Raw genomic sequence first — 25,382 nt, 5'->3', positions numbered from 1 at the left:
CTCAGCCTCATACAAATTAATACTGTGCAATCAAATCAACTAAGTCTGTTTATCAAGCCTTAAATGCCAGATCAAACTAATATCAAAGCCATTAAAAGTTCTCGCCAATATCACTGACAAACTCTTTGGAACAGGTGTTAGGAAGAGCCCACACCTGAATACCAAGTTACAACCTTATCTATTGGCATGTCAACGATTTGTTATTTACCAAACAATATCCAACCAAACTTTATCAAACCATCCTCATGATCATAATATGAATTATTTCTATCCCTAGATGTGAATGCATACATCAAGGATAATTCATATAAGTTTTATCTATTCATTGTGAGATCTTTGCATACTGATTCACAACTGTTTACACTAAAATCAATGTGCCAAGTGCTAATGATGCCAATATAGAATCAATTATGTCTACATAACACTGTTATTCTACATCAAGGAAAATCACCATTATCAAGTGCCAAATCAAAACCCTAACTTGTTATTACTGTGAATTCAATCAATCCATAACCCAAAACATATCTATGAATTGTCAAGCATCATGACAAAATTCTAATACTACTCATCTATATTAAGTCAAGTCAATAAGTCAGATCTTGTCAAACCCTTCCAACTGTTACTGAACAACATACTGATATGCATATTTCAGTCCCCTGCAAACACAAGATTAGCCCAGACATTCACATTCCCTATAGTAAGTCAAAGATTATGTAGATCTTAAAAACTTCCTTGCTCATATAACTCCTCATCATCCGTTCCAAGTCTATAGGTCTGTCATATTCTTGTTGCGCTTCGGGTCTTGTGCATAATATTTTAGTTTTTGTGTCCTACAAGATCAATCGCACCCATAGGCCTTCTTCCATGTGGTTGGAAGGCTTTTAACCACACCCTTAAGCCTTTCTCCCAACGGTTGGGGCTTGGACTAGGAGAAACCTTTTCTGCTTGATTAGAACTTACCTAAGCCTTTTCAACAATATCAGGTGGTTATTCATGTCCAAAATTTTCCTTCAACAATCAAGTGTCTTCTATTCATTTTCTGCAATTAATAATAGGTGTTGAGATCTCGTAGAAAGTTTCTCCCTTTGAATGGGAAGCCACTTCAATCATCATCATTTAAGACATCAACCTGTCTATCATAATGTTGTCATGCATCAATAAAACTGTTAGATCATGAAATCAAACTATATCAGGTTTTCGTACATCATATTAATAGCATATCAACATCAACAACTTCATCATTACATATGAACGTGACATCAAACATTCATCAAGGGTTAGTGTCATATAGTTAGGTGTATCATCATACTTAAAGGATCATAATCACTACATCACTTCTTTATCACATTACTCTATCATCAAGTCTAGGCATCCAGATTCACCACATTGACAAAATTTACTAAGCTTATCAAACCTATCCAACGATTGTTGAAAAATGTGTAACTAGGTTTGGTCTTCATAAGTATGAAATGTATTTTTGATTCTTGTAAATTATAACATGAAAGAAAAATTATTATTATTATTTTGGAGCATGGGTTTCATGCTCAAAGTCTTCAACTCCCTCTTGAACCAACCTTCAAGAGTCATTACTGTCCATTACCCATGTAACAATGTTGCCTTCAATATTTCCAATCCACTTCATCAGCAACTTGGCCTAGTTGAGACTATCCCATCTAGGGTTACATCAAACCTGTCACAAGTGTTAGAACATCTTCGCACTAATCATGCTAGGGTTTCTAGATTTCATATCTCAAACCTTTGTCATAATCTACGGTTTCTTCCAAACCCTAGCATCATAATATCCATTAAACCCTAACAATCAAATTGTCCTAGGGTTTCCTTCAAATCCTAGTATTCTTTTAGGTCTCCTCCATCTTCTCTTGCTTCCACCAATGGTGTCTTCATAAGGGTCATCTTAATGACTTTTCTTCAGCCCAACTCTAATACCATGTTAATTTTTCTTAGGGCTATATTGTTCTTTGCTTTAGATAATTGCATTTCTTCATTTACATATTAAATTCACCCCACAACATCATAACATTATTCAATTTTACAACATTATTCAACAACATATGCAATTATATAGAAAGAAAATATCATCATCAATGCAGCAGTACATAAAGGAATAATAGAAGAAAATAATTCACACACAGAGACACTAGGATTGGTTGGAGACCAGGAAAAAACCCCACAAGGGGGAAAACCCTTTCAAATTCTTCTTCTTATTAGATTGTCATTGAATGATTCAGCAAAGAGAGAGTACAATGATTCATATCTTCAACCACAAAACTATGCAGATCAACAAACAATATCCAAGAGATGAATCCAACTATGCCAATAATCCAAACCCTGATTCCGAAGCCTGTGGTCAACTGTCGAACTCTATGACCAACTATAAAAATAAAACCCTAGTTTCCAAACTGCACAAAGAGAGTGTTCGTGCGTGCGGCTGAAGCCCTCCAACTGCACTCATGAGCCTGCATGCCTACGGTTGTGACCGAAAATACCCTGTAGCATCCTTGCGACTGGGAACCAAAAACCCTAATCACACATGCAAGCTTCGAACCCTGCAATTTGAGACCTGTAGGAACCTGTCTCTGCGAACTACCTCAGACCTGTGTGAGCCAAACCAAAGAAAGAAGAATGATTGATGATGTCCAAATGAGGGTCAATTGACTTGTATTTATAGCCATTCATGGGTGTCCAATTTCCTTTTGGGCCGACCTGTGCTTTTTGTGCACATGTGGGTTTCCATATTAAAATATATTTTTCATTAACCAAATTAAATTCTTCCTAGGCCTAGTAGGGGTCTTCCTTGAAGAGGAAGATCGTCCAAAGGAGGGAATTTGTCCTTGAGCTGCCAAAATTAACACCCTAAATCACCTATAAAGATATTCAATTAATAGGGCTCAAGGAGATACATTTTTGAAGGTATGAAGATGGATAAATTACTTGGTAGGGCCAAAGATGATGTAGGTTTACTTAGTACTATGCTAAGTTTCAAGTAGTTTAAGCCTAGACCACTAGATGGGCTGTTACAAGTTAGGGTTTGGTTGATCATCCTTAGAAAAGGCCTAAAAATGATATTCAACAAGAATGGGACAAGGCCTTCAAATAGAGGTTAGGGTTAGGTTAGGTTAATTGGTTTTGTGCCTATTAGATATGCATAGACAACAAATAAAAGGGTGACATCAGCCATTTTAGGGTATATTAGGCCATGCCCTATGCTAGATTTTTCTTGAAGATAATTTATAGAGGCTAATCCTAAATTATGAGCCACCCACATGCAATAAAACAATGCTTTTATGCATAAATCAGACTTAAAATCCTAGCAGCTGCCCTAGCCATTTAGGAGAGAGAAAAGGAAAAGGATTTTTATAGAAATTTTATGGTGATCAACACAGTCTTAGACCAATGACTTATCCTACAAGGGTTAATGGAGTCTTTATGGCACAAATTTCCAAGGAAGGATATTGAAGGAGTAAGGGGGACTTCTAAAATTCTAGCTATTGCACTTGTTAGGGGAGAATTAAGTATAGGGTTTGCACATAAAGAGTTTCCCTATAGGCCTTAAAGAGGACAATTTCACATGCAATTATGAAGCAAAATTTCAGCAATGATAAAGCATTTAGTCATGGAACAATTGAAACCCTACTTTAAACATTAAAGCATGCAAAATATCAATAATAGACAAGAAACTTACAATAATCTTCCACAAAGACACTTCTTTCAATCCTAGGACAATGTCTCCAAACAAAAATCACATCCTTTAGCAAGTCACATCCATAAATATCACATTTTGCCCAACGTAGCGAAGAGAGGCTAGCTGACACTCTCTCAGAGAGGAAGAGAATACAATGAGTGATGATGAAAAAACAAAATGAGGGAAGTCTCTATTTATATGAGACCTATCCTACTCATTTTTACAATAAATCAACTAATGAAGCCCTATTGACAAGTTCACTTCTAGAGTTCTACAAAAAAGAGGCTACAAGCCAACTTCATAGCTCAAAAACATAACAAAAGTGCTATAAAATCCCATATGTGGGAGAAAATGCTCCTAAAGCATGACTTCATCCTCCAAATGAGCTCTGTAAGCCACCAAAAGGTGTGATATGGGATGATGAGTGTTCCATACTCCAAGATGAATCTCAAGGATCATGTGTAAGCTTCCAAATTGACTCCATGCCAAAAGCTCTGTGGATCATCCATAGAGCTGCTGGTTGGCAGGCTCATCAAATAGGAGAATCTTTTTCTCTTAGGGATTACCCACTTGGGTGGGTAACAGTAATCTAGGAGAAAAATACACCAGGATAGAGGTATTTGACCCCAGAGGACCATGAATGCACAAAACATCACAGGAATGACTTTTGGAGTGGCATGCTCCTCACCCAAAATCTCTTGCCACGCTCCCAAAGCTCCAGGAATTGCTCCCTGTGCATTTGGAACATTTCCCACAAGTTTGAAAGCTCCTGGAACTTAAGAAATGGTGGGAGCAAGTTCATGAACTCTCAGGAGTAGTTACTTCGCAACTGCAGAAAAATCTGTTTGATTTTCAAATCTAAGCATGCCAATTTCTTTTTGCACCTTGCTTACTTTGTTGTCAAAAATGCTATCAGATTAACCTCATAACTAAGCATTTGTCCTTTCATAACACATTTAATTCATTTCCTTAACAAAATAATGGGATTTATTGTACTCTTTAATTTCACTAATAGAAGTGTTTGGTAGGCATTTAGATATAGACAAATACTTAAATCAAACAGTGTAACTTACTTGATACAATATTTTTCATGATAAATCATCCCATAACCATTTAGAATGTTTTCAAATGTCAAGTAAATACTACATATGCGGATATAGATTTAGGAATAACTACTACAATATGTTAGTTGCCCATCTTTTGGTCGTGTCTCATAACTGGTCATGGAATGAAGGCATGCCATTGTTTGGGCAAATTATAGACTTATAATTTGATAGACATAAATCATCAACCAAGGCTAGGTAAGCTTATGAGATGCTGCGCAAAATATATGCAGGCTAATACCTTAAGTGATTTTCTAATTAAACCATTCATACACACAGCTCTAATGTCTCTTTTCTACATCAACACTTGGCAACAAAGGCTATTGAGTGGATCCAATCATCCCTCTACAGCTCTTGATATTGCTGATGTTGATCAGAAAAGATAAAAGACCAAACAAACAGTCATAAAAATCAAGAAGCTAAAACCTGATTAAATGATTCCAACACATTTATCAAATAAACTTCTTCATCCAACCATTTCACATATGCTGCTAAAGTTCAGAAAAGAGAAACACTAGCTGTGCAAATAACTTACTGATGCATAAAAATAATCAACAGAAATACAAATACTGTAACTAATGGAGTTGTGAGCAAAGGGGGCCCTCCCTTACTCACAACCCCTCTACTGTTAAAGGAGTTTACACCAGGAGATCAATAGAACATATAACTTTCTATTAATCTGAAAAGTATTACAGAGATGTACAAGTCTGATATGTTCGACCAACCAACCCCTTTGCAAATGAAACATACTGAAATTTATACAAGTTCAAAGGCATATGTTTGCCTGAATTAGGAAAACTACTATGCTGTAACTACTTGTTATCAATAACTAAACAAAATGACAAAATAGCTCTTGCTGAGTTTGATCCATGACTGAAAGCATGGATCAAACTAATTTCGTTACATCGCTTGGAGCTTTTTCCCAATATGGCCATCGAAAATAGGACTGAAGATCTGGGCAGTTTCAATGATGAATTCGAGGCAGCCAATAGGACAGCATCCATGTAGGTGGATTTTCTCATAAAACCCATGTTCCCGTTCTTCTTGAAACTAAGTGGAACATATCCAACCACCGATTTTGCTGCAGGAAATCTGGGCGGTTATAGGAAATCCGCATCTACAGGAAATCACGGAGTGTCTGCAGGAAATCGGTGACCACGGTTGTCTGCAGGAAATCACAGAGCTGCTTCAAATCATGACTAATCTGCATAAGATTTTGATCAGTCAAACTTGATAATTCGATTAGGAAACGATTAACTTCAAGAAATACTTAAGAACAAGGTAAAATAATACTTTTTAAGATAATTTGCATACCGTGAGCACACAACACCCTTTTGGTCAAAACTTAGGTAATATAGGCGAAATAGGAGTAGTTAGGAATCAAAAAGAGTTCAAAAAGGGGGCAGCAAGGTCTTAGGAGGCTATCAAAAAGTGAGCAAAAGGAGATTCAACAGCCATTGTTCAAATGAATGATGCAACAAAATGTGTCAAATTCACTGTCTAGCAATTGTAATTGATGGCTTAATTTAGGCATGTTGCCATCACATACTATATTGTGACCTGTCATGCTTGAGTATTGTTTTGAACTTCTGCCCATTTTACAATTTTGGACCATGTGACTGCTAAATTTTGTAATTAAATAAATAGATGTTGGGGGTCATTTGAGTATCAATATGTTAAGTTTTAACATTGATCGCTATCCTGTAAGGTGCTCAAACTTTATGAAACCAAGCATGGTATTAGTATGTATATATCATGGTTAAGTTAATTTCCCATTTGTTTTTAATGTTTTTCCTTATATATATATATTTGTAAAATATATATCTCTCTCTCTCTATATATAAACTAAATATTTTTGTCTCTTCCAACTCACAGTTTCTTGCAACTTGGGGAGGAGCTTCTAGCTGTTTCAAACACTCGAACCCACATTTTTCACGTTCCTGTCTTTAGAAACTTGTGCAACATATCAGAATATGTATCTCCATTACTGCCTCTTCTTGATTTAATCTATATCCTTGTCATCGCTGATATCAGTATGTAGTTATTCCCTTATATAGATATATATAAAAGGGGTATATATCCCTTTTCTATATATATGTGTGTGTGTATGTGTGTGTTTTCCTCCACATATATATGGGGGAAAACATATATATACCAATGTTGTTAAAAGTGCGAGCGGGATTAAATCGGCGCCGGGAATGAAGCGGAAAAAATCGGAAAAAGCGGGAAAAAAGCGTTTGGTACAAAAATATTCATTTTTTTTCAATTTTTTTAATATATAAACCATCTACAGCATAAAATAAATACATTGACACATAAATATGATAAGAAAACTAATATATAAGATGTTTAATATCATTTCTAGCGCTAAAATCACACATAACATTGAATCATGTCTTGAATAGTAAGTCCTGAGTCCTGACTCCTGAGTCCCAGCTCAGCCTCAAAATATCAACAAAAAATATGATAATGTATCTCATCATGTCATAATGTCATAGACTCATATACAATAAAATGAAAGTCTAATCCTATTGATTTCCTCTACCCCTCTTGCGAGAAAATGTCACAGCTTTCTCTTTCCCTCTAGATGTAGATGTTGGTGCCTGTGCTGGTGGAAATGGCAATGGAGTCTGATGTGCTCTAGAAGCTGAAGAACTAGAAGTATGAGCTACAGGAGGTAGACCACGTCCTCTACTGGTCCTAGTGGTAGCCCGGGTAGGCGGTGTCACCTCCTCCTCCTGCTCCTCCTCCTCCTCCACCTACTCCTCCTCCTGCTCCTCCTCCTCCTCCTCCTCCCCCTCATCCTGCACTAACCAATCATCAGTAGAATCCATGAGAGGCCTCTCGGCCTCAACCCTCCATGCAGCAGTGGTGTCAATCCCATCCAATGAGATGGCATCCACATCAGGTGTCCTCTCAAGTTGCCTCACCCACAATCGAAGATTGTAGTAGACGTAGACCATGTCATTAAGTCGCTGGGACTCCAACCTGTACAAAGATCATGAAATAATAATTAATAAATCCAAATTTTCATTATAAATCGTGCTGCCACGGACCCCCGAGCTTTTTTACGAAAAAAGCGGCAAAAATTTTTTTAGGCGCTTTTTTTCCCATAAAAAGCGCGATTAAATCGGTTTGGGGAAAAAGCGTGCTTTTTTCAAAAAAGCGCGATTTAATCGCGCTTTTAACAACACTGATATATACATATATATAAACAAAATATTTTTGTCTCTTCCAACTCACAGTTTCTTGCAACTTGGGGAGGAGCTTCTAGCTGTTTCAAACACTCATACCCAGCTTTTTCCCGTTCCTGTGTTTAGAAACTTGTGCAACATATCAGAATACGTATCTCAGTTACTGCATCTTCTTGATTTTCAGAACATGGTTCATATTCTAGTGCCCAGTTTTCAAATATATATCCTTGTCATCGCTGATATCAGTATGTAGTTATAACTTGTAAGTTATAACCTTTGTAGTCTTGACTCTTGACTCTTGACTCTTGTCTGGTCCTGTAACCTCTGCACTTAACACTCGAACCCACATTTTTCACGTTCCTGTCTTTAGAAACTTGTGCAACATATCAGAATATGTATCTCCATTACTGCCTCTTCTTGATTTAATCTATATCCTTGTCATCACTGATATCAGTATGTAGTTATTCCCTTATATAGATATATATAAAAGGGATATATATCCCTTTTCTATATATATGTGTGTGTTTTCCTCCACATATATATGGGGGAAAATATATATATATATATATATATATATATATAAACAAAATATTTTTGTCTCTTTCAACTCTCAGTTTCTTGCAACTTGGGGAGGAGCTTCTAGCTGTTTCAAACACTCATACCCAGCTTTTTCCCGTTCCTGTCTTTAGAAACTTGTGCAACATATCAGAATACGTATCTCAGTTACTGCATCTTCTTGATTTTCAGAACATGGTTCATATTCTAGTGCCCAGTTTTCAAATCTATATCCTTGTCATCGCTGATATCAGTATGTAGTTATAACTTGTAAGTTATAACCTTTGTTAGTCTTGACTCTTGACTCTTGTCTGGTCCTGTAAGCTCTGCACTTAAGTTTGTAAAGTAAAAACAGAATTAAGAAATGTAATGCAATTAAGCTTGTTTTTACTCCTCCAAATGTATCAGTTTGAAGTGTTTGCATAAATGTATTCATACTCATAGGAATCAAGATAAATCCTATGTCAGAGTTAACACTTATCTATGAAATTAGATATTTAGACTCATATCTTAGAGTAGTAGCAATGTTTTGAGAAAGGGTTGTCTATATCTTGCTTCAGAACTGAGATATGAAAATGCATTTTCATCCAAGATAGCTAATTAGCCAGCAGGCAGTCAATTAAATGCCCTCCATGCATTGAAAGCTAATCTGCCAATACTAGGTTTGATATCTAGGATAGGCCAAAATTACATAGTTATCAAAATTGTAGAAGCTTTGCATTAGCTAGAATCAAATCTGAGATATAATAACTCTTATTATTTTCTTCTTTTTTATGACATATTGACAATAATAACTTGTGGGTAGTTGCATTGTTTTGAATTGAAAGCAATTATATCTCATGTATGCTTATCACATATTATTTAGTAATTCACACAGTTGAGGGTAAGTTGTTTGCTTGATCAACAGAATATTGCTGTGCAGGCACTTTTCAATTGAGAAGAACAGGTATCTATATATTCGTCTTTTCCCTGAGCCTGGTCGCATTTCTAAAGAACAACCACCAATTGCAACATTTGTGCTTCGCATATTCAATGTAGGAGTAAGTCGACGACCTTGGACATCACCAGGTATGTGAAGTATTGAAGTATTAGGGATGAGTGTTTATAAAGCACTTCTTCATATTTCTCTCTTGCCTGTTCTTCCCACTCTGTTTCCTATACTGGATCTTAGGTTGTGGATATGATATTTTTTTAATTTATTTTATTTTTTTTGGTAGCTTTGTACTCAATTTCTCAACTTGAAGAAAGCTAAAGATAATTACTTATTATTATTTTTTTTTTCACAATAATTTTTTGATGTTTCCTTATAATAAGCTGTTTGTTTCTTTTGCCCATGCTTTTTTACATCAACAATATTGTATCAATTTACTGAACCTTTTCTCTTGGTTTCTTTTAAATAGATTACAATGATATTTAGTTAAAACATAAGAGAGTTGAGGAGACTTTACACTCTTTGGGAAAAAAGAAGGGGGTTGTTTTGTTGGAACTTAGCAAGTGCCAGTTCAATGGTCCATACTGTTGTTTTTCCATGGCACTTGCGAATCTAGGATTGGTCTTAGAATCTTTGACACAAACATACCCAATTGCCTCAACCATCCTACTTTGCACAACAGAATGTACACACATCAGTGAATCAACTAGTGCACATGACAATTTTTAAAATTTTCAACCATTCTTCGTTATATTACTAAGTTACCAGAATACGGATCCGGATACGGATCCGGATCCGGATTCGGATACGGATCCGCCAGTTTTTTGAAAAGCCAGGATCCGGAAACGGCAAGTACAAGCAAATATAAAATATTTTATAATTTTTAAAATTAAAATTTATATAAATATAAAATTAAAAACATAATTTTTTAATATGTAATTTTTATATACAATAAATAATTATTATATAAGTAATTCCTAAGGTATCATTTATAAATATTAATTAAATTTATATAAAAAAAAAAAAACATATGGAAATTTTTAAATATATAAATTCAATATAATACTTTAAAAATAATTATTAAGTTAATCATAATATAATTAATGCATCATTTATAAATATTTAAACATTAATTATTAGTTATAACTATTTATATTAAGCAAATTATTAAACTTATTTTAGAAAAACTATTTTTAAACTTGAAAATTTATTAAAATATAAACTTACTTTTTAAACTTTAAATAAAATATCTTCTAAATAAATAAAAGTAGGTTATAATCTTGACGTCACATGTATTAAAGTTTATAATATGTATTTGTATTAAATAATATAAAGTTTATAATATATCTTTGTATTAAAGTTTATAATATATATTTGTATTAAATAATATAAAGTTTATAATATGTATTTGTATTAAATAATATAAAGTTTATAATATATCTTTGTATTAAAGTTTATAATACAGTCAAATAAATTGTGGCCCGCTAACTCCCTCTTGGACTTCATATCCGCTCGGTCTTATCATTAGCGTCATTCACTTGAATTAAAGTTTATAACATATTGTATTAAAAATAATACATTTCAATGTAAATTATGACGTCCAACAACTCAGTTTATTTTCGCAGAGGGATTTTTAAACCATTTCTGAACATTCGAAATTCACTTGCGTTAATATTTCTGTTTAAAATTTTGTGCTGAATTACAGTTTTCTACCCACCGAGAGAACATTTTTCCGACATACAATATATTTACACACGGAGAGAAGACGGACGGATCTCTACGGATCCGGATCCGAATCCGTTTCTGATCCGGGGATCTGCGGATCCAGCCATCAGGGTTGACGGATCCGGTAACATAGTTATATTAACAAACTATAATACAACAGTGTAGGCTCCCATACCAAGGACCATGACCTGTTAATTTTTGAATTATCATGTTCTTTGCTTAGGTTAGTTAGTTCATTAATCTATTAGCCCATTATTAATTCCATTAATCCATTAGCAATCACATTAACCATTATCATATTACAGTGACTGATGAAAGAACATCAAACATAAATGCAGAAGAAAAGCCAAGACAAGAGGACACCAGATTTGGCGGAGCCATGGAAAAACCCTTTGATCAATTCTTCTTATTATTATATCAAATGTTCAGCGGAGAGAGAGAGAGTACAAAAGTCAAAATTGACTTGCCAAATTAGAGTCAAAACAACCCTGTCAAATCTGCAGTCAACAACAGTGAAATTCTGCCCTAACCAGAAAGTCAATGATGGTCAATGCAACAGAAAACAATCCTCTATGGAGCTTGGTCAAAGGTAGTCAAACTCAGCCTTCTGAAGTGGTCAAAGTCAGCCCAAAATAGTCATGAAAATATCCGTCAAACTTGGGAAAACTCTGGTCAAACCTGCGATTGTTCTGCAGTCAAAGTCAACAAAATGCCTCGGTTCCTGAGCCAATAGATGCAGCCTGCCAAAAACGAAATTCTGGTACAAAAACCGCAGTCAAAGGAGGTCAAACCACCCCCAGTCAACGCTGGTCAAACCTGCAACAGTCTCTGAAATTTCAGCCCTGTAATTCGTCTTGCAATTCATCTTTTTGCTGCCACACGTGTGAGGAAAAGAGATACCCAATAAATTGGACGAACCAATTAGATGAGGAGAGAAGGATGTGTGAGTGAGTGAGGTGCCATATGAGGTTGGAGGTCTCTCTTATTTATACGAATCATTGAGGGTGAAGTGACATGGCTCTTGGGCTTCATGAGCTTACATGAAGATGTGGCCAACTTTGACAATTTGCACGTGTGGGCATAAATTCAAAAACACATTTCTGCTTGTCCAAATTTGATGATTTTTAGGTCAATTTTAGTCCTCTCGAAAAAAGGAATTTGATGCAATAATCATCTCCATCAAATGAGTTGTCCAATAGTGGAATTTGGCCTTCGTTGCCAATTTTAACTCTCCCTTTCAACTAGGGAGAATTCCACCTGCCAATCCATCCATCATCATGCCATCATGTCATCATATACCATCTTTGCATCTCATCTCTACTTTGCTGGACACTGATGTAACAATGAAGAAGAATTGATCGAGAGTGAGTCACAAGGCCTTGCCACTCTCCACTGGCAAAAGTCAGACCAGGGGTAGAACCCCAATCGGATTTGATCCCAAATCAAGTTGTTGAACACCATGCATCCTAGTCATAAGGAATACGGCAGTACACAATGTGTCCTGTTGACCTTGTTGTCTACACCTACCTATAGTTAGTGAGAAAAGCCTTTAACCCCACAAGGTGTGGTTGGTGGCAAGGAACTAAGAGAAGGGGCTATCACCTATTCCCAACTCTCTCCGTTTAAGCTATCTCCTAGGCTAGCTATGGGGGGTGGTCCCTAAAGGAAAACTAAGTTAAAGATGTGAGGTTTCTAGGAGAATGTTAAAGTGAAATGGATTACTATCTTAAGATTACAAACAAATATGATGTGAGCAATATGAAATGAGATAACCATTTACAACCATCAACACATGAGATAAACATAAGCATATGAAAGACTAGTGCCTTTTAAAGTATTGCTAAAAATGAAAGATATTTGCTTAATATAAAATGAAATGCTTTCAAAACAAGTAATCTTGAAAGTGAAACAAGAAAATGTTAGCACAATAAAATAATCAATACAAGATACAAAGATGCCTCCAAGATATACGATAAATTGCTAAATCAAAGCATACAAGAATATCTTGCAAAATGAAAACAATTAGTATTCTACTTGCAAAATATAGATGAAATAATGCTTGCCACAACAAAGAATTCGATTCAGCGATGACAAGTAAAATGACCAATTGCAAGTAAAACAATGAGATGTGTTAATATGAAATGCACCTACACTAGATTTGGATGCAATTATCTTGGTACTTAAAATGCCTAATCTAGATGAGAAGTCCTCCTCTTGAGCTCTTACCAAAGGGTAAAATTTGGGGTGACTGTAAGAAAGAGGGGGCGAGGAGACAATGGTGTCATTAACGATACTCGTCCCCTGACTCTTATGAGCTAGCGTATGACTTCATCCCTACAAAAGAGACAAGCCACCTTCATAACTGTAGGGTCACGACGCTTTTACCTTACTTCATACCAAATGGAAGAACTTTCCAAGAAAGTATTTTTCCTTATGATTTCTATAAACCAAACTTATGCTTGGAGGTTGATTTTAAATGTGCAACTAAGTTACGGTACCTACTATGATATGCAAGTAAATTTGCAAGTGCTATGTAAAAGATAGAGATGCTTTAAACACAAGATTGCATAAGCTTTATAACATGTAAAATTGTGAAGTGAAAGTATTTGCTTTGACTTATGATAAATTAATGATCCACCAAAAAACAAACTTGAAACTTATGAGCAATTGATTTTGCATGTAAATAAAATTTGCAGTGCTTGTGAAAAATAAACTCAAGATTGTACTCAAAATAGCCTTGCAAAAAAAAGAAAGAGACTTCAACTTGAGAGATTAGCTTGACATAAAATAAATTGTTGCTTTGGAAAGTGAAATTGCCCAAATACACAATGCATCAAAACTTAAGATGTGAAATTGTTGCAAAATAATGAAGCATAAGTGAACTTAGACAATACCCAAGCTAAATGTATCAAGTTAAAGAGATGCTTTGCATGAAAATAAATTGCTATGAGATAGAAATGTAACTTGTGACTTGTAGCAATTAATGTAAATGGTGCAAGCAAATTGTAGTGAACTTTAGCAAACTAAATGAGATGCATGGTTGTGTTAATTAGCAAATTTAAAGCATGCATGTAAGTGAGAAGAGATGCTAGAATCAACAAATCAAACCAACCACAAGTTTTCTCCCCAAAGTGGAGAGATAGGGATGCCAATGGGTAAAATCCATGCTCCCAAAAATCAGAAATTTTATTAATTAAATTACAAGAGGCAAGGGCCCATGAAAGCCTCCTCCAAACTCAAGGAAAATATTTTACAATGAAGCCTTTAGACCATAGACTTTTCCTTGATGAATTACTGCTGCAAATGAGGCCAAAGAAGGGCCTTGAAATCTGAAATTTCAAAGGGCTCGCTTTAGGTACAAGAAAAATTAGATTTTTGGCAAGAAGAAAAGGGAGGCTAAGCCTCCTTGATCCCACGATCAAGAGAGAGAAGTGCAGTCCCAAAATGGAATGCAGTCCTGTCAAAGAGAGCCTTGAATGCCCGCGACCAAGAGGGAAAATTAGTCTTGAATTGAGAGCACAAGGTCCTGCACACAACTTGTTAATAGTTTCAAATGATAAATCCCACAAGCTGTCACAAGAAACAAGTTAGAGAGGGCTGCAAGACAAACCAAGTGTTAGCTATGAAATTATTTAATAAAATTACAAATGTATGTGTACAATATAATCTACAAAGGTTAAGCTAAAGAGTATGAATAAACTCTCCTCTTTGCCTAGCCATGATTTAGCTCTAAAATAGCAAGATAATAGCAAATGAAGCACAATATTTGAGAAATAAATATTGAATTATGAAGCAAGAGATATGAGACCAAAGCTCAAAAGAAATCCCTGCAAGACAAATTTGAATGATAAGACTTTGGCAATTGACAAATGTGGGTTCTCCTTGAGTACTTTCAAGAGTGGGTTGGTTTGCCCGAGAACTTCCCCTCATGCTTGAAGCTTGATCAAAGAAAGATTTTCTACACAACTTCACATGAACAGATTAGATCCACATGGGCTTAATCAAATGCAATGAAGAGAAAATTTTAGAGATATATTTGACATCAACTAAAACATTTCTCTATCTAGAGCAAGTAAATAATCTTTATGCTAATGTGAGATAGCTACACATCAACATAACTTGAAAAACATCATGGAAATAATAACATAATGAAATAAGTAGAAATATAAGAGCAAGAATATCAAGAAGTTACCATACACAAGGAGAAGAACACCTCAAATGTGTCCTTAAGCACAATAGCTCGTATTCTAGATTACAAATTGTTGAGATTGCAACAAGATGATGGAGCTTAGTGAAAAGAGTCGCCTTCACTAAGTGGGCCCGCAGGCTATTTTTGGCGCAAGTCTATTTTTAGACTATGTCTATTTTTAGACATATGGATCATGTCTATGTTTATGGATGATTGATCAAGTTGGGAAAATAGATGGACTTCTATTTTTGATGAAAGTGTGAGTGATCACAGTGTGAGTGATCAAGTCTATTTTTAGACTGGCTGTCAAAAATAGAAAAGTCAAATATTATTATCTCACAATAATATTTGGACTATAAACTTAATCTTATTCTCTTGGAGCACTTCAGTTTGAGCTACGGAAGTGGCACATGCAGCTGTCAGAAGGAAATTCGTTTTTCTTATGAGTCAGTTGAGTTGTTGCATGCATGACTTCAGTTAGAACTCAAGTGAGTTGAGTTTAGTGGACTGGAGGTACAGTTGATGGAGTTGTGTTCAGTTTAACTTAGTTAAACTGGTTGTAGTTAGTCTAACTGCAGATAGACTAATGATGAGTTGTTAAACTAATTATTAACTCATAATACAACTAAAGAATACATCAGTTAACTCAGTTGCATGTCAGTGCATGTTCAGTTCAACAGGGACAGGTGGTAGAGAATCAGATTGCTATCAGTTGTGACTATAGTTGTGCACCAGATCTTGCACAATCAAAGGATTGAGTATGCCAATGAGTTTGCTCACGTATTTGGCCCGCATTTTAGCCTTTGCTCACGTCCACAAAGAGTGAGTGACTATTTTGCAGGTGAAAATCGAGTTTGGGAAGCAATTCTCATCAGTTCTTGAGCAGGTATTGAGCAGTGGAGGCAGGCAAGCAGTGGAAGAGATTTGGAGATCAGATCTGAGCTGTATTGTGTGTAACAGAGGTGGAGATACTTGTGAGAAGTATTATGCTGTGTAATGTTACATGACTCAATCATTAATATACAGATAGTTGGGGTTTTTAGCGAGATGCTTTCCCCGTGATACATACTGTGTTAATGTGTGAATGCTCTTGATGTTTTATTGTTATTGATGCTGCTATATTCTTGATCAACGTAGAGGAGCTTATGTATTGTGTATGTTTTCCGCATTAGTACATGATCAGGATAATCTCCATTGAATATGTGTTAAATTATTCAAAATTTCTACACAAATGAGAGCCCAAGGCTCAATTATATAAGAGAAAAGGAGCAAATCCCAATGTCCAAGTGAAATGACAAGTGGACAGGGTGATCATCCCAATGCGAAAATGAATTTGCAAGTGGCTGCTTGGTTGCTGTAGGTGTCACTGTAATTTTCCTTGTGCTAGCAGTGCAAATATCCTCTATGGCTGAGCATACATCCCTGTGGAGCAACTGTGTGTTATGAAACCAGCTCAAGAAAATATAGAAAAGATAGATCAACGCCTTAGAATTCAGCCTCTTCGAGGGGGCAACCTCCTTTACATTACATAAATGAACAATTCTTGGATGTTACAAATGACAAAACCTCCTTACTATATATAGGAGTCTAAGGAGTCACAATATAATCCAGCCGACCTAACAATAATAATATAAAGCCACAAAAATAACAATAGAGGGATTCTATGGGGCACAGAAATAACATATGGGGGTAATAGGGGCACAACAATATAAATAAGGGGTATAACTACAATAGTAATGGGGTAATCACTAGTATTATAGGGACCCAACATGCCCCTCTCCTTCAAAAAAGTGTTGTCCTCAACGCTTGAGTAGTTCTGGATACTTCTGCATAAAATTCTCATCCTCCCATGTGGAATCTTCAGCGGATAAGTTCTTCCACTTGATAAGATACTCTGAAATTGATCGATTTCGTAGCTGTCGAGTTCTTGTTTCTGTGACTGCCTCCGGTTCCAATATAATTTTTCCTTCCTCGTCAAGTTCTGGCAATATTGTTTGAATTGGGAGCTTGTCACCTATAACCTTCTTTAAACATGAAACATGGAAAACTGGGTGCAATCGAGAAGCTGCAGGAAGCTCCAATTTGTATGCCATAGTACCAATATTTTGCAACACCTTGTACGGACCATAATACTTTGGTGATAATTTATTATCCTTCTTAGCTTGCTTTAGGGACATTTGCTTATATGGTTGTAGCCGTAGGAATACCCAATCACCTACATCAAAACTTCTTTCACTGCGATGTTGATTTGCCTGTTGTTTCATTCTTTTTTGTGCCAACACGAGGTTATCCTTTAAGAGTTGGAGGACTTGTTGTTGATGTTCGATGTGATGTTCCACTGCCTGAACCTTAGAATTTTCTCTTAAATATGATGTGATGGATGGTGGTTGATACCCATAAAGTGCCATAAATGGGGTCATTTTTGTTGTTGTATGGAAGGAAGTGTTATACCACCATTCAGCCAGAGGCAACCATTTGACCCATTGTGTCTGTTTATCAGATACAAAGCAACGAAGATATCCTTCCAAACATTTGTTTACTATCTCAGTTTGCCCATCAGATTGAGGATGATAAGATGAGCTATGAGCTAACTGAGTACCAAGACAAGAAAATAATTCTGTCAAAAAATTTCCAGTGAAAATGGGATCTCTGTCACTTACAATAATCTTTGGGTTTCCATGTAGCTTTTGAACTGTTTCCATAAATGCAGTAGAAACTGTACTGGCTTTAAATGGATGTGATAATGCACAAAAGTGTGCATACTTGGTAAGTCTGTCAACTACCACCATGATGACACTCTTTCCCTCAGACTTGGTTAAACCTGTGATAAAATCCATTGAAACCTCCTCCCAACGTTGGCTTGGAATGGATAAAGGTTGTAATAGACCCGGTGTCTTAATTGTTTCAACTTTATTTTGCTGGCAAACCAAACATTCCGCCACAAACTTTTGAATATCTGATTTAAGGCCATCCCAAAAAAATTCCTTCTTAACCCTGTGGTAAGTTTTTAAAAATCCTGAGTGCCCTCCTAAGGGAGAAGTGTGCAATTCCATAAGAATCTTTTGTTTTAGCTGGGAATTCTTACAGAGGTATAAGCGATCTTTGTACCATAACGAATCATTTTTCCAGCTAAATGTATCAGAAGTACTGGAATCTTGTTGTAGCTTTCGAATAAGTGCCCACACTTCTTCGTCATTCTTCCATTCCTCCCTTGCTTCGTTTATCCAATCTGGTTGGATAATAGAAATGGCACACAACAATGCTTCCACATCCTCATCCTTTCTTGAGAGTGCATCTGCCACCACATTTTGCTTCCCTTTTTTGTAGATGATTTCAAAGTCATAACCCAACATCTTTGTGACCCACTTTTGTTGCTCTTCAGAGGATAATCTTTGTTCTAAAAAGTATTTAAGGCTATCATGATCCGTTTTTACCTTGAAGTGTCTTCCCATTAGGTAGGGTCGCCATTTCTTAAGTGCATGGAGTATTGCCAACATTTCCTTCTCATAAATAGCTTTGCTTAAAAAATTTCCCTTGATTGGACGACTTTCAAAAGCAATGGGTCTTTCATCTTGCATTAGAACAGCACCAATTCCATTTCCTGAAGCATCACATTCCACAATAAAGGTTTTTGTGAAGTCCGGTGTAGCTAAGACTGGTGCTTGGCACATTGCCTCTTTAAGATGTTCAAAGGCCTTTGTTGCTTCCGAAGTCCATGAAAATGAATCTTTCTTCAATAATGTTGTTAGAGGTGCTGCTATTCTCCCATAATTCTTAACAAACTTGCGATAATACCCTGTCAACCCAAGAAATCCTCGCAGATGCTTTATGGATGTGGGGATTTTCCATTCCTTAATGGCTTTAATTTTGCTAGGGTCTACCTTAACTCCTTCATGAGATACAATATGACCCAAATATTCCACCTCCTGGACTCCAAAGAAACATTTGGATCTTTTTGCATATAATTGTTTCTCCTCCAATAGTTGTAGCACCCTGTCAACATGTTCAACATGATCCTTCCAAGACTTGCTGTAGATTAGTATATCATCAAAAAATACTAACACAAATTTTCTAAGGAATGGTTTGAAAATTGAATTCATCAAACCTTGAAATGTTGAAGGTGCATTGGTAAGGCCAAAAGGCATGACCAAAAATTCATAATGACCCTCATGAGTTCTAAATGCCGTTTTCGGAATGTCTTCAATCTTCATTCTGATTTGATGATATCCCGAACGAAGATCCAACTTGGTGAAGTAAATTGATCCATGCAATTCATCCAGTAATTCATCAATAACAGGAATGGGGAACTTATCTTTAATAGTGAGCTTGTTGAGCTCCCTATAATCCGGACACATGCGCCATGATCCATCCTTCTTGTGCACCAATACTACTGGAGCTGAGAAAGAACTTTGACTCGGTTGAATTATACCAGCCTCTAGCATTTCTGCAACCATACGTTCAATTTCACTTTTTTGGACATAGGGATATCTGTACGGCCTGATGTTTGGAGGAACACTTCCTGGAATCAGATGAATAGCATGATCATGATCACGCATAGGTGGGAGACCCTTGGGAGTCTCAAATACCTTGGAATGATTGTCCAGGACTTTTTGGAGATCTGGAGAAATAGATGATTCCAATGTGGAAACATCTAGCGAGCATAATTGTGCAATTACACCTCTTTGCTCCTTTTTTAGAAGCTTTGTCATACCATGCGAGCTGATTATCTTTCCTGGTTTCCCTGCAATACCCCTTAATTCAACTTCCTTTCCTTCCGTAGAAAATTTGATGAAAAGTTCTTGAAAATTAAAAGCTATTGTACCCAAGGATTGTAGCCATTGGACTCCTAGTACAACATCCACACCTCCCATTGGAATGGAAAGCATTGGGCTAGTCAATACATATTCTCCCATGGATAGCTTGATATTATGGCACTTTCCAGAGCAATTTATTGTTCCTCCATTTGCAACCATCACTTGACACTCTGGTGCTGGATATAGGAAGCAATTCAATTCTTTTGCTACCCTACAATGAATAAAATTGTGGGTGCTTCCTGAATCAATCAACACTATTACCTTTTTCTTCTTGATTTGTCCTTCTATATTGATGGTTTGAGGAGTGGTAATTCCCGCCAATGCATTACAAGATATGGTCGGATTTATTTGTTCTTCATCTAGGCTTTGTTCCTGGAGTATATCTTCTTCTTTTGACCTTTCTTGCTCCTTTTCTTCTTCCTCTTCACAATCTATGTAGAATAATTTCTTCTCAGCACACTTATGACCTTTAGTGTATTTGCTATCACAACTGTAACAAAGCCCTTTTGCTCTTTTTTCTTCCAATTGTTGTGGTGTCAACCTTATAGGTTGTGGAAGACTAGGGGCAACAACACTTCCGTCTTTATAGTTGTGAGTGGTATGCTTCCTGGTTGCCATAATTTTGCTTTCCATTTTTCTTGCTAACCTGAATGCCTTCTCTAATGAATCAGGTTCCCAAAGGCGAACATCATGTTGGATATTATCCTTTAAAGACCCTATGAACACATCAATCCTATGCTCCTCTGGAATATCTTTTACCCTTATGTTCAATTTTTGGAACTCCTCAATGTGCTCCATTACTGAACCCTTTTGTTTGAGACTTATCAATTGGCTAAAAAAAGTGTTGCTTTTTGTATCTTCATAATGTGCTATCAATTCTTCCGTAAAAATTGCCCAAGTGATAAATTGTTTACGAGAGCAAAGCCATTGATACCATACAAACTGATTTGGTTCCAAATATACAGTTGCCATACGTACCTTTTGTGCGTTTTGCACATTATTGATATCGGAGAATTGCTCCATCTGTAATATCCATGTGGCAGGATCTTTGCCATCAAACTTCCTCATATCGATTTTTGGAATGTGGTGATTCTTCGATCCAACATTAGCGTCTATGGAATCATGATTAACATTTCTTTTGTTCTCATCATGAGTTTCCTTTACTACCTTTTCACCATTAGTGACCCTTTCTTGTAGCAACTTCTTCAATTCTTCCATGTCTGTCTTCAAATCTATCTTCAAATCTGCCATGTCTCTCTTCAAATCTGTCTTCGAATCATCCATCTTAGCTTCCATGCCCTTTATCTTAGATTCCACGCCACTTATCTTAGCTTCTGTTAGCTTTTGTGAGCGTGACATTTGTTGCACTTGTTCTTGTAATTTTGATATATCATGTAGCATTTCTTCCTCTTCTTCATGAGTCATGCTAGAGCTTTCAGGTTCCTTACTAGGTGTTTGCATTTTCTTTCCTCGGGGCATCAGTTACCGATAATAATGCTTTACTATGCCCTTTGAATTCCATTAAAACAAGCTTACACAAAAATTTTAAAAAAACTACACACCTTTTTTCACTTTATAGAAGCCTGATATTGAATCTGATGTATCTCTGTAATTTCAAATCATCCAGTTCTGAAATTGCTACCTGTAGTAGCCTTCTGTGTCCTCTTTCCAATGCCACAAGTCTGAGCCAAATTGGATTCTCCAAGGAAGAGTTATGTGAAATCTCCCACAGTGACTTGCTTTTAGACTGGTTCAGTAGAGCGAACTTGTACGACGTGCCACGAGTCACTGTTTCAACCTTTGAATCTGAAACACACACACAAGAAACTACAGTCCGTCCTCTTTCTGTACCTTCTTACGAAATTTCAATCCGATCCCCAGAGAGAAAGTTATGACGATTTTCCCCAAGTCACCTGTTTTGAATGTAATTCAGGAGTCTGCAAAAAGACCAACTTCCTCAGATCATATCTCCGCAAATATCGCGCTAAAAGCTCTGAAATTCGGACCAAGGTTCAGCGCGATTTCTTCTCAAATGGGTTTTTTTTTCGACTTCTGAAACGTCACAGAAAAAAAGTTATAGCGAAAATGCCACGATGACCTGTTTGGAGCAGCGAAACCCTAGAATCCAAAGCTCTGATACCAAATGTTATGAAACCAGCTCAAGAAAAGATAGAAAAGATAGATCAACGCCTTAGAATTCAGCCTCTTCGAGGGGGCAACCTCCTTTACATTACATAAATGAACAATTCTTGGATGTTACAAATGACAAAACCTCCTTACTATATATAGGAGTCTAAGGAGTCACAATATAATCCAGCCGACCTAACAATAATAATATAAAGCCACAAAAATAACAATAGAGGGATTCTATGGGGCACAGAAATAACAATATGGGGGTAATAGGGGCACAACAATATAAATAAGGGGTATAACTACAATAGTAATGGGGTAATCACTAGTATTATAGGGACCCAACACTGTGTAACAAGTGGCTGTATGAGAAGAGAAGACTCTCACATAATCCGTGGAGGATCCTCAACCAAAATGTTGCTAGACTAATGTCCATTTCCTTTGCTATGTATAGGCAGTGTTTCTCCCCCAAATCTGGTGCGTATATCTCCTTTTCTGAAGTGCATTGAGATGCCTTGAAGATGTGCGTACAAGTGGAAGGAAAGGTGAATAACAATGGAGACATACACCCCTAATTTTCTCAATTATAATCTGCCAAATATCTTTTGTCATTCGTTGATTTTCCTTGAGTAAACTTGAGTTGTGCGTATACCCTTTCCTAGCTGCGTAGAAAATTAAATCGGCATGTGGGTATTAACTTTTGATTTTCACATGCATATGCAAAGTGAAGTGGGTCCCCTCCCACTCATTTAATTTTCACCTTCAGACTTTAGATTAAATCAAATCCACCTTTTAATAATTCATGGTGTCTCCAAACTTCAACGTGATGCCATGCCATGTTGACTGCTTTTGACCACCCTTTGACTTTGACCATGAGCTGGGCCTCATGTGGTGGGCCTTATGTGGTTGCCACATCATCTTTGACTTCCCCTCAATTTTCCTGTCAAAATTTGACTTCTTTTGACTTTTTCCAATTATTCATTTTCTTTTAAGATGTTTTCTTCATTTTTGCCACTAACATTAGAAAAATCGGCCTTTGAGGGACTATAAGTCGCTTTTTGACCCTCAAAGTGGGTCCTAGGATAATGTTGGGCCTGTGAGGATGAATTTCGAGTAGTCACACGTCCTAGACATTTCTGAAGACCACTTACTTACATCATTACCTAGAAATTAATTAAAAAATCCTGGTTTGCCAGAAATTTTTAATTATTAAAAAATCCCACTTAGACCTAGTGAAATTCCGAGAAATTTCCGAGATGACCTAGCATGGTAATATACATTGACTTTAGACACTAAGATGCATTAGGGGCTCAACCTTCAAGCCGTCACCCCGACATTGGGGTAACGCGGTGAGTCAAAAAACTTGGAAAATTATTCACTGCTAAAAAGTAGGAATAATTAACCAAGTAAAATAAACACTCCAAGGTGTACTTGCTTGCTGATAGAGTCCCAACACCTTAGGCCTGTCACATGGATCTATTCATCATGCTAGTGACATTAATACAATATGCTCGTAGGGCTGCGAAATTTGAGTATAATAGGAAATGATGAGAAGAAGAAGCAGAGTTGAAAAATTCTGGTGATATGATGATCTCTGATGGTACAAGCATCCTTTGGTACATCCTTGGGCATGGAGTCTTCAGATAATCCTCAGGTGCCACTCCAGTGGTCAACACGTCCATCAGTGGTGCTATGGTCCCTAACCACTTTTCCAAACTCTTTAGCCAAATGAGAGGTACTTCCCATGTGTCCCAGACTACATGGGTAGGATGATGCTGGGGCAACAACAGGGAAAGAATAAATCACATCTTGCTCACAACCACACATAGGGAAAGGATAAACCACATCCTACAGTCACATGTTAGCCATCGTAGGGAAAGGATAAACTGCATCCTACGCGCATGCACCGAGAGTAGGGAAAGGATGAACCACGTCCTACATGCATGCCAACCAACAATTGTAGGAAGGATCCTACACGTGGGAAAAGAAAGAACCACGTCTCACTGATGTGTGGAAATGATGAACCACGTCCTATTGACATGTCCACATATGACAATAGACAGATGCTTATACGCATCTCTCACTGGGGTATCTGTAGGAGAAGGTGAACCACTCATCCTGCTCATATGCCATAGGAGAAGGTGAACCACTCATCCTATGCATATATCATCAACTATAGGGGAAGGCAAACCACTCACCCTATCATCATGGAGTATCACAGGGGAAGGTGAACCACTCACCCTGTACACAACGTACCTATAGGGGAAGGTGAACCACTCACCCTATGGTCGCACATAGCTCCAAGAAGTACCCTAGGCCCCTAGGAGCTCCCAAAGCTCAATGTTCAACTAGGACCCTCCTAGTAGGGTCTATCCACGACTCCCAGCCTCTCTTTGAAGAAAGATAATCTTGACCTTAACAAGAGGCTATGTAAGGATGACAGTAATTTGCTCATCCAACCAACAATGATGGAGCTTGGTAGCTCTCCAATGTACCATATCAAGATAAAGTGGTACCCAATACTTGGAGTTGTAGTGGAACATGGATTCTCTGAAAAATGAATCCCACTTAAGAATATCACAATATACAATGGTCATTACCAGCACGTGCTCAAATGGCTCACTGAAGAGCTTCCTCAACCAATTGGCTTCATAATAAGCCATACTCACTGCTATATACATTCATCTTCAATAGTGCTTCCAGAGCAACGAATCAAGAGATATAGCACTAGATGTGCTCTTTCCATCCATCACACTGCTAACTGTGCCAAATCAAAATATTCATAAAATCTTAGATTCCAAAAATGTACCTCAGATTATATATAATAGAATCACAAAGATATCTCAGTAAGCAATTATCCAATATATGAGGCTCATCCATAAATCGACTCAGAGTACTTATTGGGTGTTTAACAAGAACACCAGGGATCCCACAAGATATACATATGCAAGCCAATAACTTCTTCATCTCATCAGACCTTTAAGTGCAGGAATAGTGCATCAAGGCTAGGTCTTCCATCTTGACTTTAAAAGTCAACT

At 36.8% G+C, this 25,382-nt stretch overlaps 1 protein-coding gene across 1 annotated transcript in view; it reads left to right on the top strand.

The window, feature by feature from the left end:
• LOC149221886 (BTB/POZ domain-containing protein At1g21780-like) overlaps window positions 1-25,382 on the top strand; it is a 136,047-nt gene that overhangs the window by 46,799 nt on the left and 63,866 nt on the right. Inside the window, exon 2 of the mRNA XM_089385267.1 lies at window positions 9,478-9,623. Within this exon, the coding sequence (XP_089241393.1) occupies window positions 9,478-9,623 (146 nt within the window). The remainder of the gene's footprint in view (window positions 1-9,477; window positions 9,624-25,382) is intronic.

The sequence above is a fragment of the Pinus tabuliformis genome, chromosome Q, assembly GCF_031772625.1.
Source record: "Pinus tabuliformis cultivar Carrire ecotype Pingquan chromosome Q, CPIR1, whole genome shotgun sequence".
NCBI lineage: Eukaryota > Viridiplantae > Streptophyta > Pinopsida > Pinales > Pinaceae > Pinus > Pinus tabuliformis.
Note: the sequence above shows the minus strand (reverse complement) of the source record. Positions and strands in the feature narration are given on the sequence as shown.